The 18892-nt window shown below is 36.5% G+C and overlaps 3 protein-coding genes across 3 annotated transcripts; 1 reads left to right on the forward strand and 2 right to left on the reverse strand.

Moving 5' to 3' along the window:
- Window positions 1–3238: 3238 nt before the first annotated feature.
- Window positions 3239–4196, forward strand: LOC144667242 (adenosine receptor A3-like; the record flags this gene model as incomplete). Its single annotated transcript, XM_078528644.1, has 1 exon — window positions 3239–4196. A coding segment is annotated over one exon (717 nt), but the record flags the coding sequence as incomplete, so codon positions are not given.
- A 5279-nt stretch (window positions 4197–9475) lies between these two features.
- LOC144628654 (melanocyte-stimulating hormone receptor-like) lies at window positions 9476–10508 on the reverse strand. The gene has a single exon (XM_078486794.1). The coding sequence runs from the start codon at window positions 10478–10480 to the stop codon at window positions 9551–9553; it is 930 nt and encodes a 309-aa protein (XP_078342920.1). The 5' UTR covers window positions 10481–10508; the 3' UTR covers window positions 9476–9550.
- Window positions 10509–13128: 2620 nt separating this feature from the next.
- Window positions 13129–14099, reverse strand: LOC144667243 (melanocyte-stimulating hormone receptor-like). The gene has a single exon (XM_078528645.1). It carries the CDS (start codon window positions 14050–14052, stop codon window positions 13129–13131), a length of 924 nt encoding a protein of 307 aa, XP_078384771.1. The 5' UTR covers window positions 14053–14099.
- Window positions 14100–18892: the final 4793 nt, after the last annotated feature.

Raw genomic sequence — 18892 nt, forward strand, 5'->3', positions numbered from 1 at the left:
AGCAGTTTACGCTTGTACGTGAATTATTGTTCTTGAGTCAATTGACCAGAACATCCATTCACATTTTAAAATTTCTTTCTTTAGTGGTACTAAACTCATTCTTTCTTGATTATTGGCATAATTTGAGTCACTTGATTTTCGCGCCATGTTATGTTTGCGAAACTTATTGTTCCCGTCGCTTTAATTTGGCGATTTGTTTGGAATCGCGAAATTCGCGAAATTAACGTGTCGCGAAAATTTCATGTAATAAGGTATTTAACGACTGGAATAAAAGTTTCGTGCCATCCACGATCTGTGTGTGTGTGACTAATTACCTTTAATAACCTTCATGCGACTCTTTCTGTACATAAGCGCTAAAATCGTAATGTTTTAATACAAGGCTGAGGTCACTCAAGCGCGTTCCCCGGCACTGTATTCGATAAATGAAAACTTAAGCCTCAATTTATTTTTGCCCGATCGCGAATGCCTTTTCACTCTATTTGAGCTTCACAAACTTCTCGTTAGCTAATGGAAACAAATCTTATGGAATTTAAAAGAAGTTTTCTAAATTCTCCTATTCTTCAACAGTAGAACAATTTGCTTTGTCAATCAAGTAAACTTGTCGTGTCCTGATCATGTTGGCTGCTATAGCTAATCTGTCATCTTGCGTCGTTACATCGCAAAAATTATGCTGCATAAATTAAAACGATTATCGTGTATTTTTATTTTAATTCATTCCTCCTCGTCAAAGATTCCCGCGCATTTTGTTTTTATTTTATATTCCACCTCAAAAGCTAGGCTATAATCATTTGCCTTACACTACTGGCGTCCGTAATAAGCGAGTTACTCTAAGAGATAATTATATCGTCGGGACAAACGAAACTGTCCGTTATATCAGGGCGTCCGTATGACCGTAGAGTGGGTTTCCACTGTACTGTGAAGATCGTTATCTCTATGATCACGACAACACCACACAAACACTAAATTTGTTTTTAGCGCGGTTTTCTCCAGCGAGTAAATTATGGCTTTTACATTAAGTTGGAAGGAGGGATCAGCTTAGATAGAAAATAAATTGCATGGAACGGCCATTTGGCATTGATTTTTAAAAATCAAGAGCCTAATGACCCTTGTTCTGCTGGTTCTGTTTGTATATAAGTTAGGCAGCTTATATATGACAACACTGTTTTGCTGCCATGCATATCACCGCCATGTAGTTTGATAATCACTTGCTCGATGATTTATATATTGGCTAAATTTCAAATCACAAACAGCACATTAACTAATTACTAGTACTGGTCTCCAAAAGTGCTTTAAGCCTGGTTCTTATATGATCGTCCCGATCGTCTCTGTCGCTTCTGTCGCTTTAAAAAGTTTGCTTGCTCCAATCACCTCAGACTTTGCAAACGACAAAAGCGACAGAGACGATCGGGGCGATCATATGAGAACCAGCCTTTAGAAACCATGACTCACGGTTATTAATCAAACATATCTTACCTTTCGATTGTTAGGAATGTTGTGAATGAAGTTTTGCCGCACACTGTTAATGCATAGTTCATAGATATTATGAATAGATTAGTTTTTCAATGGATTTTCTTGTCGCGAAACGATAATGGAATGAGAAGCAAACAATAATAGTCAGAATGCTTCAGTGATTTGCTAAGTAATCGAAGTTTCGGTTCAGAACGTTTTTATAAAAGCGGGTCAAGATGATCTTTCTCCATAATATGACAACATATTATTACTCGTGAATGTGGTTTTCAGGAATTGGCGTTTGCAACCTAGCAAAACCAGCAATGGAAGTTAAAAAATGCGTAATGTTAAATGGAAAATTACATTTAATTTAAAGAGTTTTTACTGCGAATAGGGCTCCTCGGGTCGTCAGTCTTTTGAGTGCTTCTTTAATTTTCGATAGAATTCTTTTGACCGAAGTTTGCATTAATCAATAAAAAAACAACGCATGCATTCAATGCTTTAAGAGCATCTATCTTTAAAAAAAATTACGTAACGTTGCCATCTTATGAAAGCTCGAACTGTATTTGCTAGAGAGTTTTGCCAGATTTGACTGTTTTACGTTCACTTAATTGCTTATCGAACAAAGCTTTGGCGGGTAAAGAACTAGTGTATTAATTAGTCAACCTTTTAAAAAAAAAAACAGCTCACGATGCGAGACCTATATACTCGTTTCACATGTTAGTTGTATTACTAATGAGAAAAGAAGGATACGAATCAATGATTTTTCAGCCGAATCTCTTTTGAAGCAGTCTTCATAAAAATCTTGGGCAAGATTTCCGTATAGCCCTGTACTTAATTATGCATACGATTTCCGTGGTCTTGTTCTTTTCGTGACTGCTGTTCATGTGAGAAAGAATATATCGACGCAATTGTATGCATTTACACGGGTTCCCAACCCTGCCGTTTAAAGGGGCCGGTCGCACTAGGTCGATTTAACGTCGGGGTCGAAAGGAAGGAACAGAAATGTCGTCGAATTTAAATAAACCTCCAAGTAAACCAGGCGTGACTCTTGATTTCTTTCAAACCCATAAGATACAATTTTTCATGCGTGACTGGTATAAACCGGCATATTTATTTCTTTACTTGACCTTAACTTAAATTTGACGGCTAAAACTATCTGCGTTCTGCCGTGAATACCCTAAGGGATACCGCTATCACTGAGTAATTTACACCACTAAACAAGACGAGTAGATCGGCAAACCCTCAAAGCACTGCGACTATATTATCGAGAGTTCGAGTTTGCCTTGACGTGCACGTTCAAGCATTCGCAAAATCCAATAAAATCACTAAATGCTCGTGCATGCGTAACTTATTTCAAAAGCGAGACAAGTATTTGCATAAAGAGGGTGATTTATTTTGATGTTACCTGGTGCAAACACAAACAAATTACTCGGCCTAGCTCACAGTTTGCGTCATAATCGCGTGCCCCGTCAACATCTTCCACTGTTGTTTTTGACAAAATTACGATGCTACCTGATGTTGTTGAACAGTTTGCTCTCCCTTTGCGTTCTTCTCATTGAAGTTTCTTATTAATTTTGGTCCTAAACACTAGTCAAAGATACTTGCGACAGTCACTCAGCCGTTTATTAAAGAACGAAAGCTCCCATGTAGCTTAAAATTCTGAAAATAATCATACAGAAACGCATATTTACTACATAAGATGATCTCTCTAAACCGTGAAAGAGAGCGAAAGGAGTAATCAAGAACAAGTGTACATATTTTGTTTCATTTCATTTTTTTTTTCGCAATCACTGATCTATTAGTTGGCCTTATTTCAGAACCAAGCACTGCTTTATATGACTTGTTCTTGGTGACAGAACACCGCTTGTCTGATCTTTGTTTTTATTCCGCAGCCATTGCTACAGTGAGTTTTACAATATTGTCCGCAGTGTCTTTGCTAACAATGACCGCCATTAGTGTGGACAGACTTCTTGCCCTGTTGTTGGGGTTGAGATACAGACACATCGTAACATTGAGGCGAGTTCGAGCGTTAGTTATCTTCTTTTGGATTCCAAGCATCACTTTTGCCTCAATGTCGTTTTGGAAGTTCACTATCCCGAAAACTTATAACTATATATTAATATTACTTTGTGTTTTTGTGTCGACCTTTTGCTACTCGAAAATCTTTTGCACACTTCAACAGCAGCAAATTCAAGTTCATCAACACGAAGAACCAACGAATGGAGGAGGAAATTTACTGAATATAGCACGATACAAAAAGTCAGTGTCCACTGCACTGTGGGTAGAAGTTACATTAGTCGCTTGTTATCTGCCATACAGTATAGTTGTAGCTGTAGTAACTATTCACGGATCATCTCCATTTCTTGATGTCATTTGGGAATTGACTGGGACACTTGTTTATTTAAACTCGTCTTTTAATCCAATTCTTTATTGCTGGAAGATTCCAGAAGTAAGACAAGAAGTCAAGAAAACAGTGAAACAGGTTTTATGTTGGTCAAATTAGCATTCAGAGTTCGATTTCGCGGTTTAGTTGGGTGCGGTTTTAAATAAAAGTGCTTTACTTTCTTTAGTTCAAAAATATTAAAATCAACAGTCTCCTCCAAAGCACAAGTAATTCATTCAAATAGGATTTTAGTTGTGTGAAATGAAAATTAATGTAAAAGAGGAAATATTTGCATGTTCCATTTGACAGTTTTTAAAATATATATAAATACATATGAACACATCTTGCGCAGATAATTGACTTTTTCGACCGCTTTTGATCTTCAATATATTAAAAAGTAATTGCTTTAAAAACTTGGGAGCATTTAACTTTTTATTTAAGAAAATGCGGTTTCATAATCAATTAATTGTTGAACGCAACAATAATAAGTTCTATAGTTAAAGCGGTTTCTTGTAAATGCTTTCAATGGTCTCATTTTAATGGTTTTTATTTTTTGAATAATTTTTAATACATGCAGAATTACTGTCGCCTTAGAATTAATTTTATTAGATAATTCATGGACAGATGTTTCTTCGAAACAGCTTGAAAATAAAAGAATCTTAAAATTATTCCTTTTAATTATAAAACCTACCGTCTTGAAGTTTGGAAAATATTAAATGAGTAAAACAAGTACAGGAAGGTAAAAGATGCAGACACTACAAACTTGCTTATTTTAGTTACAATGCCGTCGTGGTCACATAGGCATCATTATTTAATATTACAATTTCAGTTTCAAGCTCTTGGCGGTTCTAAACCTGCCTTTGTTGTCACCGTTGCTCTAAAAGTTATGTTTGCAATTGTCGACGGCTATAAAAATAATAATAAAACTTTCAGATAATTATGTCGTGACTGAAATACATTTTCCAAAATCAGAAATCCACTTGGAAACTGGAACCAAAGCACTTCAGTGTGCTTGCGGTTAGTTCCACACTGCTTTGCATACGGTCAGCTTTTATTCAGGCCCGGCCAGGGGTTTTGGGTATACGGTATCGTGGGTGTTTTTAACCAAGGTATTCGGTATCTTTTTGCTGAAATACGGGTATTTAGTATTTTGTTTTCCTTAGCGTAATGTTTTTTTTAATTATTTTTTTAAGTGTCTTATCCTCAGTGCTTGTGTCACTTTTAAAATAAACGGCACGCAACGCATGCAGAGGCGATGACGTTTCCCATGCGGGTCTTAAATAATAAACAGGAAATTTGTCAAAAAAATAATGTATAATAAATAAAAGTAGATGACAACTTCTGTATCGAATGATTTTTCAACAAACGTTGCGTTATCTTAGCTTGAAGCGTGACATCTGGTATAAGCCTGATATACGATACTTCTCCTCGAGCGACCAAGGTCAAAAATTAAAATTAAAATTGTTTACACAGGCCAATTGCAGAAATGTCTGTTCACTGAATATTAAAGAACTCGTCAAATATAATTTGTCTCTTTTGTTTATATTTCTGTATTAGTCCTTTCTAAATTCCCAGGAATATTTTGCTTTGTGTTCTTCGCGGCGATTTTTTGTTGTGCTAAACTTATCTCTAGTTACGACTCATTTATTTCTGTAGTTAGTTCCCATCCGTGTCTCTAGTTTCCTATGCTCTTCGGTTAGTGGGGCATAAAAACGGCCAAACGAATTTCGCTCCCCGGCATTCAGCCATGACGTCATCGCTTAATAATTAATTAAGTAACCCTCACCCGAATCCTCCATCGTTCCCCAGCTTATAGGCGACGTCATCGCCTAAAAATCATGAAAGATCTTCAGTTATTGCATCACTAAATACGCATGCGAGTGCATGCTGCGGGTGGTCATGAATGGTGGTTTTGACTTTGTCAAAGCTGTTAATTAGGGAAGGACAATTATTTTTTTGGAGATGGGGAAGGGAACAAAAATCCTGAAAAAGTTGTTTGCAAGAGCAAAAAGGCTCAAATAAATTGTTGCAGACATGAGAAGGAGAAAGGAGAAATTAATAGTTTGATGACAATAGATAGTCAGCCATTTATACATCATGATATATGATCAACAGCACTCTTTTTGATGCCCAGAACGCTGGAAATTGCATTTCCGATCTTCTAGATTTCAAAATTCTCTGGGGGAGAATGCCCTCAGACCCCCCTAGGCTGAAAAGGGGCCTTACGGCCTCTTCTTTAGTCACATTAACTTATTCTCAATTGCAAGCTGCTTATAAAAATGTCATTGAAAAACCGGAATTACTTGTTTGTGTAACTCTAAGACACCCTGATCAAAAGAGGTGAGTGCTGGTCACATGAAACACGTAGCAGACAAAAAAAGAGGAAAAGGAACTGTTTTGTTTTACATTCTAAACATAAATAAACAAACAAGGCCACTATCTGGACAAAAAAAAAATTGTCTGCCGGAAGTCACAGCCCAAAAGAACTGTTTACACAGATAACAACACAAAAAAAATTGTTTGTCTTAAAAAAAAATTGGATCCCTCCCGTCCAAACAAATCATTGTCCGTCCCCTAGTTACACCAGCCTTTGTTATCAGATTTATTAATTTTAGGTATTTGCTATCAACGTTTTTTGCAGTTTTCAGGTATATTGGTATCCCAGGGGGAAAAAATTGGGTATATTGGTATCCCACTACCCCCCCCCCCCCCCTGGCTGGGCCTATTTATTTCTTAGTAACGGAAGCATAATATGCAAAATGAGTTCCAGTCTCCAAGCGGATTTCTGATTTTGGAGTATCCATTTTAGTCACTACTCTTTCAAATGGATTTCAGCAGGAGGCTGCTAAGCACAAACGTAGCAATTAGTCGCCACAATGAATAAATTTAAAATCCAGATAATATAAAAAAACAACAATTCATAAAAAAAGGATGGCATTGGATAATACACACTGAACTTTTCCATAAACCGTCTTCGGTGAATATATATCCTGACCTTTCCCTTCACTTCCATGACAAATTTCCTCAGTCGACAATTCATAACCATTTCTTCAACAAATGTCGATAGCTATGCAACCTTGTGTAAATCGTAACAGATCTCGGAGCAACTGCAGAATACCCCGCAAATGAGATTCATCGAGATTCACCAAATCGGAACTCTTTGAAAAACGAGGCAGAAAACATAATATTGTTTTTTAGCCCAGATCTCTGGGATGCAGAACGGAAACTTTAACCACCGGAATAATCTGTTATTCGTTAAAAACTGTTAAAGTTTTCTTTGTTAAATTCTCTTCTTCGTAGTCAGGTGTCTGTAACTTGCCGCTCCTTTTCACACGTGATCGGACGCTAATGAATCATGCATGCAAGCGCTTTCCCGCGTAAAGAGGCATAAATTTAACAGTGCATAGTTTCTTACTATTTCATTTAAGAAGACATGTCAAAAACACGGGTTTCTTGCTTCATATATAACTGGTTCGAAACAAGACAAAATAATGAAAGCACGAGGCCATTGGCCGACAGCCGACAGCTTTAATCTGTTTCTTGGTGTTTGGAAGCCGGGATAAAGAACTCACCCTCGTTACTTATAATTTTCACACATTAACCCTATTCAGACCGCTTTTTTTGGATCTTTGCAGACCGGGGGGGGGATTCCGCCTCCGTAACATCCAGAATATTAAAGCAATCACATTGACACTTACAAGATATATAGTATATCCGAAAATCTATCTTTTGGTATACATCACGTGGGCTTATGACGTCCCATCACGTGACAATTACATCATGATGTCAAAACAGCCGCCATCTTGGATCCGCCATCTTGGATTTCAAAATTTTTCCAAAACTTCAGAAAACGGGCCAAAATTACTGCGAAGTACTCAAAATCAATAAAATTGTGCTTAAATACAGTAAAAAGGTGAAATTTATTTATTTATTAATATGTCAGATGCTGAATATTCTATTTGCATGCTGATTGGGGACAGGGTTTTGAAGAAGTGTGGTGGGAAGGAATCTTATTCAAAATGGGTCGTAATAGTTTTTTAGAGGGCAGGTATAATTTTTTAGTTCCGACCTTTATCCTGATTATGAGAAATACCAAGGGATTGAACAACGGGTAGCCGTTTCCAAGTATTTAAGACAGCTTATTTTAAAATACATTTAAATGTCGCATTTTAACCATCGGACTTAAGTGCAAATTCATACTCCCTTCTGTTAATACACAACGGGATTACTTCGCCCGACCTGCGCACACATAGTTGACAATTAAAAATTTCCATGAACGTCAACTACTAGAAGTTTCAGCATCAGAGGGTAATTTTCTTTTTCACAATCAAGAAAAATCATCACGTGGGTCCCCCCTCCCCCTTACCATTTCTACTTAAAAGGTGATCAAAAGCGCAAACGTTCTTTACTCTAAAAACATATATAACAAAAATTTGCATAATCCATTTGACTCAAATGCAGGAAACTTTATTATTAAATAAACTTATGTTCTCTTTTAACTTTACATGGGAACATTATGCTCAGGAGATGCAAGTGGTACGAGGAGATAAACTGGAGTGCAAAATTTAATATATTGCAAGACTATTGAAAAAAAGAAAAGATCTCTTGCAAAAACAAATTGTTGTCTCTATATATGGTTGCTACTGAAACTTAACCCAAATACAGTTGAATGCTGATTTTCTGCACCTCCAAGGGGGGAAACGGAAGTTTGAGAAATCGGTGCCAAAATTGCAGAATAGTGTTCGACTGGCCAAAAACAACAAGCTGTTATAAACAAAGAGCAAAGCCAAGCCGCGCAAATTGTGGTCATCGATTTCTTTTCTAAGGCTTACGAAGGAAATTCCTGCTGGCAAACAGATCATCATCACGCACAAAAAGGAGCTTTGCAAGCTTGTACGCAATGCCACTTTGCCTTTCACAGCAGAAGAGATTGTTACCGACTTGTTCTCCAAACTTGCAGAAGCTTCTGCCGAAAAGTGTTTGTAAAGTTCAAAATCTTCGTGTTGTATCTAAAACTAAAGGTAGTAAATTTAAGGAAATACTTTATAACTCCAAATATAATGCTAGCTTTGTATTCGTAGTCAAAACGATTTCTATTTTTTCATTATTTTCATGCTTCATAAAAAAAAGGAACACCTGTTACCTCATTTCCTACAAAGCTAAATTCTAGGCCGTCATCAGTTTATTCCTATAATGACCGACAACATTACCACAAGCTTTTCATCGTTTGGAAATGGCTGATTGATTAATAAGGGAAAACACTACTATTAAAAAAATTTGCAGCCTATCGATTGAAAGCCGCTACATGATCAAAGAGCAATCTAGGCACAAGCTGTTTTAGGTAAAATGTTATTCAATTCAAAAGCGGCCTGACAAAATGTCAATCACAAACATAAAGATGTGTTTAAATAAATGTATTTATACATATTTATTTGTGGTTTAATAACGATAACTCGTTTGCCCATATGTTTTTCTGTAGTTCACGAAATAAAACATTTTGCAAAAGTAATCCCTCTTTGAACTAAGAAATTCTCATTCCTACTAAAGAATAAACGCACTTTGAAACGATTACAATAAATACGGTCCTACTAAAGTAAAAAAGGGCAAACAGGTATAGTTGCGTGTAGTTAATTTATTCATAACAAGAGTGTAAAATGAAGATCTTTTACACATTTTATTTAAAGCCACGTTCCCAAATCGTTTCTAAAACTCCACCTAATTTGACAAACATAAAAACTGTCTGATTGCGCTCTTTACTTCTTGTCTTACTTCTTTGATCTTCCAGTAATAAAGAATCGGGTTTAAAGACGAGTTCAAACAAACAAGAGTTACTGTTAATTCCCAAATGAAATCAAGAAATGGAGATGATCCGTGAATAATAATTATAGCTGTAACTACACTATATGGCAGATAACAAAGCACTAATGCCACAAGTACCGACAACGCGGCAGAAACTGTCTTTCTGTATCGTGCAATGTTCTGGAACATTCCTCCTCCGTTCGGCTGTCCTAGGTGTTGGTGAACTTGAGTTTGATGATGGCGGAGTGAAAAGAATATTTTCGAGTAACAAAAGGTTGACACTAAAATGCAAAGTGATTCTAATGTGTAGTTATAAGTTTTTGGAATAGCAAACTTCCAAAACGACATTGAGGCAAAAGTGATGCTTGGAATCCAAAAGAAGATAACAAATGCTCGCACTCGCCGTAGAGTTACAACGTGTCTGTATCTCAACCCCAACAACAGAGCGAGAAGTCTGTCCACACTGATTGCGCTCATGGTTAGCAAAGACACTGCAGACAATATTGTAAAACTGAGTGAACCTATGACTGCGGAGTAGAGACAAAGATCAGTAAAGCGGTATTCTGTCGCCAACGAAGTGTTATATAAAGCAATGCTTGGGTCAGAAATAAGGCCAACTAAAAGATCAGTGATTGCGAGGCAGCGATACAACAGTTTTGATGGCGGATGAAGAGAAGACTCCTTGTGCAACGCAACTAGGATCAGCGTATTCCCAAGGATTGCAGTAACGGACAAGAAAAAGTCTATAGCAGAATAGAAAAAGTAATGCTTTCCCGATGAATGGGCTGTACAAAGCATATATTGAATGCTCTTGTTGTATTCTTCCTTGGTCGTAGAGTTGTCCATTGCTTGTTTGTTGTGCTGTTATGAGGGACGAGAGTTGTATGTGACTTTTACATACAAGCAGCTCATTGTATGTCATAGTGAAGTGCTTAGTCATGTGGGCTTCGTCTAAGTCACGTGGTTCTTGCTTGAAACAGGTTCAAACAGCTGACTTTTTGTCGGCAACAAAATAGAACAGAAGAGTTAAACTGCTCGCAATTAAATAGAATCCATGCTGAACTTTTAGGTTTATTCAGTTTGCATAAACGAATATTCTGTTTTAATGACGCTGCTATTTCGGCTCAAAATGCGACATTCTGAGAATATAATTTCTAAAAAGTTGCAAACGCTATCTGGTGATTGCTGCATTTTATCGGTATTTATGTTCTTATCCATAAAAAAGGTTCTTATCAAACTATGAAGTAAAATGTGACATTTAAATACGGGAAATACTTTACATATTTAATGATTTTAGACACCTGCAATGAAATTTTCTTCCAGCGAAAAAAGTTAATTCAGACTCTACCGACATTTTTTAAATCTAAACTATGCTGCCGGTATTTTATTAATAAGTTTGTCTTTTATTTTCTAAATTTGTTTTACCTTTGTACGCTATTTTTCTCTTAACAGTCGGTGTGGTGTCCGTATGAAGTTTTTCAACTAGTTAATGTACTGTAGATGTGAATCGTGGATCGGTTATATCGAATTTATTGAATTTTCAATGACGTCGGAAAACCACAAGAACTGTATGCGAAATAACTTATGCACATCGTTGCTAACGACGGTTACCGACCTGTCCTCGCATAATTTTGCAAAAGTTTCTGCCGAAAGATGTTTGTAAAGTTAAAAATCGTACTGTTGTAGCTAAAAATTATAGAAAGTAACTTTTAAATATTTAACAATTATTCGCCGAAGACGAAGTGATTATTGTTGAATAATCCCCGAGACGAAGTCGAGGGGATTATTCAACAATAATCACTGAGCCTAAGGCGAATAATTGTTTTAGTATAATTTTTAGAGCTGATCATCAAGAACTTAAAAAAATAACGATAGCAAACAAGAAAACAGCAAACACAAGTGTTCGCTTGCATACGGTGTAAACCAGTATGCAATTCATCGATTACAATCAGAATTTATTTAGTTAAAGAAATAAAACGGAACAAAACAAACGCTATGAGAAAGATTGATGTCCGGCATCTTTGTATGATTGTTGAAGACTTCTAAGCGAATGTGGGAATCCTCTCGAAAATGAGTAGCTCCGGTGAGAAGAGAACTATAAAATAAGCTTAATGTTTGCTCAATCGATCTGACTGAGTTTCTCATCGATCGCCAAAACCGCCGTGTTTACGATCATTTCTAATGCCTTGAGAACCATCTCTTGAAAATATTTTCGGTCTAAATTCCCATTGTTTAAAATATCCAGGACTTGGACTGGTTTCTTTCAAATCAAAGAAATTTTCATTCAGCAAAAGCGGCCATGTTTACTTGCCTGGATGTCAAAGGTGGCGTGGCTAAGTAACCAAGCCTTCAAAGCTATAATCACCTCGCGCGTGGTGAATATAGCCTCATAAGCCGAGCTTCTGGACCAATCAGAATGCTTCAATTCTTATAATCACCTCTGAAATTATACTAAAAGAAAATAAAACAGTGTTTCATAACCTTTAAACGTTATGTTAGCTTTTAAATCATAGTCTAAAACATTTATTTTTTTATCGTTTTTATTTTTAAGCTTCATTGAAAAAACATACATCTACCTGTTACCTCATTAAGTTCACCGACAACATTATAAAAAGTGAGTGTTTTGCGATCGTTTGGAAATGGCTTGAATATAAAAGCAGGGGAGGACGCCTGTATCCCCTTGTATAAAACCTTGCCGTTGCTTTCTTCTGTTAATTAACTATGAAAATTACCAGTACTCTTAAAAGAACTGTTGTCCATTGATTGAAAGCTGTTAGATGATCAAAACAGTTACTAAACAAAAAAATTCAAAAACGGAATGAAGAAATTTAAATCATCTGCACAAAGATGTGTTCCTTTGTATATTTATTCGTGTCTTGATAGCGATAAGTAAAATACAGTATTTGATTTTTTTTTCCTTTGTCTGTATTTCACGGAGTATAACATTTTGTGAATGAAACTTATCCCCTTTTGAAATATGAATTTACCATTCCTGCTATTTAAAAATTAGACCATGAGCCCAAGTTTTCTATGAGGAAATAGCCAACGAAACGCGGCTGAGGTGGCTATCGCCCATAGAAAACTTGGGCGTCTAACCTAATTGTTTTAGTAGAAGCTCAAAAGGATTACAGTCAATTCAAAAAATTACAATTTTCTGCACTTTTAAGCCAAAAATAAAAAACAATTGTCATTTCAAAGAGCAACGCGCACGTGATTGATTTCTATCAGCAAATATAAAACAGTAGGAGAACCAATCAGATTCGCGGATTTCCAATAGAACACGGCTGACGTTTAACTTAAATTGAAAAAAAATCTCCGTTGAGAAGAATTGTTAAACAAATCTGGTGCCCACTGAAGTAAATCTATCAAAGAGGTGAGGTTAAGCGTCTTTATTTGTTTGAAAAAAGAAAGTGGAACTTAGGGTATAATAAAGCCTGTTTTCACTTATCATTTAAAGTCACACTCTTAACTAAACAGCTAAAACAGACCTGATTTCACAAACATAAAAACTGCCTGATAGTCTTTTTTACTTCCTGCCGAACCTCTCGGATCTTCAAGCAATATAGAAATGGGTTTAAAGAGGAGTTCAAATATAAAACAGTCCAAGTTATTTTCCAAATAATATGAAGAAACGGAGATGGTCCGTGAATAGTAACTATGGCTATGACTACGCTGTATGGCAGATAACAAGCCAGTAATGTAACTTCTACCCACATGGCAGTAGACACTGTTTTTCTGTATCGTGCTAAATTCAAAGAAATTCTTCCTGCATTCGATTGCTCTTGGTGTTGGCGAACTTGCGTTTGATGCTGTCGGAGTGTGTGGAAGATTTTAGAGTAACAAAAGGTTGATATAAAAATGCAAAGTACTATCACTGTGTAGTTAAAAATTTTCGTGATCTTGAACTTCCAAGACGACATTGAGGCAAAGATGACGCTTGGAATCCAAAAGAAGATAACTAGCGCTCGTACTCGCCTCAGAGTTACAATGTGTCTGTATCTCAACCCCGACAACAGAGCGAGAAGTCTGTCCACACTTATTACGGTCATTGTAAGCAAGGACACGGCAGATAATGTTGTAAAACTGACTGTAGAGATTGCTGTGGGGATAAAACAACGATTATCCAGGCCGTGTTTTGTTACTAAGAACGCGTAATACAAAGCAGCGCTTGGTTCTGAAATAAGGCCAACTAAAAGATCAGTGATTGCAAGGCAGCGATACAAAAGTTTTGATGGCGGATGAAGAGAAGACTCCTTGTGCAATGCAATAAGAATTAGAGTATTCCCAAGGATCGCAGTAATGGAGAAGAAAAAGTTTATTGCCGAAAAGAACATCCAGTGTTTTCCTGACGAAACGGCCGTGCAAAACAAATCTTGAATGCTGTTTTTGTACTCTTCCTTAGCCGTCGAGCTTTCCATTGCTACTTGCGATCCGTGTGACAGTAACTGCTCCCTTAAAAATGACAAGGCTCTAAGACGATTTACGAATGCAGCTAACTGTAACGTTGCATTTGATATTTTTTCACCTTTATGAGGTTAAATTTATAGGAGACTCAATAGAGCCATTATCTTCAACGTTAACATCCGACATTTTCGTTTACATCCGCCTTTTGCAGTAGTGCCCACTCTTCCTTCTTCTACGTAGGTGTACAAATGTAGCAATTTAGTGCCATCGAATGTCATAAGAGACTCCATGTTCATCCGTTAAAATAGCCTAAACGGAAAAATCCATTACCTCCGCCGTTTACATCCGTCAATTTTTGTTTGGTTTTTATCAGCCTCTTAAAGGAGCTACGTCACGGACAACACAACTTAAAAAAAAAATTGGTAAATGTTTTCAAGCTTGTCGTTCGTAATTCTTCTTAATCTTCGTCAGTAAAACCAATCATTGTTTATTTTCGGCGTTTTCATTTTTCCTTTGGTGTTTTTCCATGTTAGAGAACTCTTATTTTAAGGTTTCATTCAATTTATAACTGATCCAAAAAATTACTTAAAATACGGTGACTTAGCTCTTTTAGTGTCATACGTTAACTACCTCTTCTAAGGTGTAAAAAATTCACCAATTTAGTGATAGCCCAAGTCGAAACATGGCGACCACCCATTCTCACCAATGTACAATACTCAACTTGCAATGGAAAACTCTAACAACACCATTAGCAAAACCATCCGAGTTCTGCTTTGCACTAGATCTAGCTAGAAAGCAAACCTTTCTCGTCCTGCGTTTGTCCTTGCGTTTGGCAAGGACTCTTAGCGAAGGACCAGCCGCTGCTGTTCAATTTTTTATTTGAAGGATAGATTTGGACAAATGGAGAGACTTTTTTTGTTTGCACCCTGTAGTCACTACTAAGGTCAGCTTTGTTGTTTTGATTTCTGTGTTAAGTGTGAACAGACTTCTTGCTCTATTGTTAGGGCCGAGAGAAACTTGAGCATTAGTTATATATATTTTCTGGATTCCCAGATTCCTTTTCTTTAATAATGTTTTGGATTTCTATGCAAAAGCATAGGCGTAAAGTCTACAAACAATTCTTTCCTTTGAATCATTTTTTTTTTCTACTCGAAAATCTTCCTGACGTTTCACCGCCATAAAACGGAAGTACAAAACATTTCACACCAAGAAAAGACGAATGATAGAATATTACTAAACATAAAGGATGCAGGAAGACAGCAATATTGGTCCTGAAGACGTTGTTTAGTGGGTGGTTATCTTCCATATGCTATAGTTACAACTATATTCACAATTAATAGATTTTTTTCACCATTTATGGATCCTTTTTACCTCTTCAATTTATTTGGAGGTTGATTAACAGGTGTTTTTGCTATCTTCAATACGTACGTCTCGCACCGCTTCTCTTTTGCTGGAGGATACAAGAAGTGAGACAGGCAGTAAACATAACAATAGGGCAGGTGTTGTGTCTGTCAGATAAATTAATTTTTTTGGGATTCATTGCATGGCTTCAGCCTGTTAGTAGCTTAAGCCCCATCCTTGCTAATGTGCGTCTGTTTGAAAACGCATGTTTTTATATATATAATGCCAGTTTTAGCCTATTCTCCCCTTTATACTGTTGATACATGGAGACCGCTTTCATAGAAAACGTTGTATTTGGTAAACGCTTCTGCAAACGCAGTTTTGTTCTTATTGTAAAGACTTGTGAATGGAAACGAGGACTTTTTAAAGCGCTAAAGCAAGTTCCTGTCGCATGGCATCCAAATTGGAGTATCTGTCGGAGTATCCAAATCGGATTGTTTTTCACTGTTTTAGTGTAGACTATAGTAAACACTTATCAAAAAGTATGTGTTTCTAGCGGAGCTCCCAGCGGACCGAAGGGCCGCAGAGCAGAGCCCCAAACCCATGGAAAATTAACAGACCCATCCCTTTGGTTTTTCATGGTCATCATGGATAGCGGCATGGTTCGCGGGCGCGTGCCCACGACGTCGCCCCAACATGGCGGCCATACTTCAGAAATAGGTTTAAGGTTATGGTTAACGCAAGCTTACATCTTTGATATTGGACATCCATGTCATGGTGAATTGACAGCTGTCAAAACAAGGTATCCGCTGAACAATATCACATGACCATATCGCGGGCTCACATATAGAACTCATCGAGGTCGAATGTTTTTTTTTTGAAGTTTACCGCTGACCAATTAATGGTTTACGATGGATCTCGGGCTCAAGTGCTATATTTTTTCCTGTTATCGGTCAGTAAATTCGGATTTACGAAAAGGGCGAAGTAAATAATCGGGGAGCTTTGCTTTTAGGCTTGGCTAAACCTATTAAATAAAACAAAACGCATTAAAGTGGACCATCAAAGAAAAATTCATCATCTACTCGTGAATTGCATGCACTATATTACACGCATTTATCCGGCGCCTCACGATTCGAGAGAGATTATTGCCTTGAACGTAAGAAAGACTTTTAACGACAATTTGTGTATTAAGGCTCTTTGTACATATTTGTTAGTTTCGTATATATTTTTAGTTTAATGTAAAGATCTTTCCCATTTTATTGCAGTTTTTAAAAATGTGAATAGTTTTAATCGTTTTGTTTTATGTAAGTTTGTGCAAGAACCTCACAAGCTGAAAGCTGTGACTTCATCGTAGATAAATAAAGGCTATGTGTCTATGGATCAATGATAAATGGTAAAATAAATTTCCGTGCCTATGGATGTATGTTTTACCTTAAGATGTTAGTTATAGTTAATTTTACTTAACCTTAAACTTCCATTAATAATGCCATTTGGGAATATAACCGAATTGAACACTATTTAACATAGGCTTTATATTCGTTCGTGAGCTTCCCCCTTTCACTCTCATACCTTTTTTGCCCCGCCACCACCCCTTACCCCCCTCCCCCAGCAACAAAGCAGCGCTTGCTGTTTTTGTGCTCTTCCTTGGCCGTCGAGTTTTCCATTGCCACTTGCGATCCGTATGATGGTAACTGCTCATTTGAAAATGACCAGGCTCTAAGAAGCTTTACATGTGTTAAAATATGATGATATTCAGCTAGCTACGACGTTCCATTAGATATTTTTTCAGCTCTGTGACCTATAAAGGGTTACACACTTTCATTTAATGGTTAAATATAAAGTAGACTCAATAAAGCCATTACCTACGACGTTGACATCCGACATTTTTTTGTTCGTTTACATCCTCCTCCTTTTACAGTAATGCCAACAGTTATTTCCTTTACGTAGGTGTACAAATGTAAAACCAATCATTTTTTTGTTCAGGATTTTATTTCTCCTTTGGTGTTTTTCTATGATAGAGAACTCTTATTTTGAGGTAACTGATCCTTTGAAAATGAGTACACCAAGAAGATTTACATGTGTTAGTATATGACATACAGCTAACTGCAACGTGGCATTTGATATTTGTATCGGCTCTGTGTCCTTAGGGTCACAAATTTTCATTTGCGCTGAATAAGTATTAAATTATTATTATTATTATTATTATTATTATTATTATTATTATTATTATAAATAATTATTAAATTTATAATAGACTTAACAAAGCCATTATCTACGCCGTTAACATCCATCATTTTTTTTTCGGTAGTAATGACCACTCTTACTTCCTCTAAGTAGTTGTACAACTGTAGCCAATTTAGTGTCACCCAAGTCATTGTTGACTCCATATTCTTACCAATACTTCAAAAGGGCTTTTTATAATTCCATCCGTTCAAGTTGCCTCACCGGAAAAAAAAATTATTATCTACGCCGTTTACATCCGACTTTTTTGGTTTGTTTTCATTCGACTTTTAATGCCATATGCTAACTGCCTCTTTTTAAGAATAAAAATATAAAAATCTAACCAATCACTAACACTAAAGTTAGGTGTCAGCCAGAGTCATTGCATGGAGACTCCCCATTCTCGCCAATGTGTCATACTCAATTTGCAATAGAAAACTCTACCAAGACCATTAGCACTAAACCACCCCGTTTCTGCTTTGCACTAGATCTAGAAAGCGTACGCTTCTCGTCCTGCGATAGGTCCTCGCGTTTGACAAGGATTATTTGGAGAATAGATTTGGACAAATGGATAGACCTTTATGTGCACTCTGCATTCATTACTAAAGCCGCTTTTACTGGTTTGCTTTATGAGAGCATTATAAGAGTTTTAAGTAGAAGCAACGATAAAATACATTTTAAACAAAACAATACACTTTTAAGTTTTGCAGACATGTTTTTGTTATTTTACTTACCATTTATATTTTATTGTAACCTTTTTCAAATCGCACTGAGGATGGCAGATTGGTTTTCTTCCAAAACATGTCTGAAAAACTCAAAAGTGTCGTGTTTTGTTTAAAATTATATATAAAAGTAATCTTTTTCAGAATTTCTGTCATTGCTTATGCATTAATAATGATGTTTAGGCATTATACTATCAAAGTAGTATATGTGTACAGTTTGAAATCACTTTTTATCCTTTTTCTCTTTGTCTGAGCTTTTTACTACTCCAAACTGTTGCTCGCTTTACCACCATCAAACGAACGTGCAAGAAAAAAATACGCCAAAAACAGAGGACGATACAGGAAAACACTAAGCTACATTATCTACAGCAATATTGGTCCTGAAAAAGCAAGTGGGTGGTTATCTTCCATATGTTATAGTTACAGCTAAATTCATAATACATGGATTTTTAACCATTAAAAGATCCTTTTTACTGCCCCTTCGAGCTATTTGAAGATTTATTAACAGATATTTTTGCTATCTTTAATTCGTCCTTAAACCCGGTCCCGCTTCTTTATTGCTGGAGGATCC

Source organism: Oculina patagonica, chromosome 10 (assembly GCF_052425735.1).
Source record: "Oculina patagonica isolate OP01 chromosome 10, crgOcupat, whole genome shotgun sequence".
In the NCBI taxonomy this organism is placed as follows: domain Eukaryota; kingdom Metazoa; phylum Cnidaria; class Anthozoa; order Scleractinia; family Oculinidae; genus Oculina; species Oculina patagonica.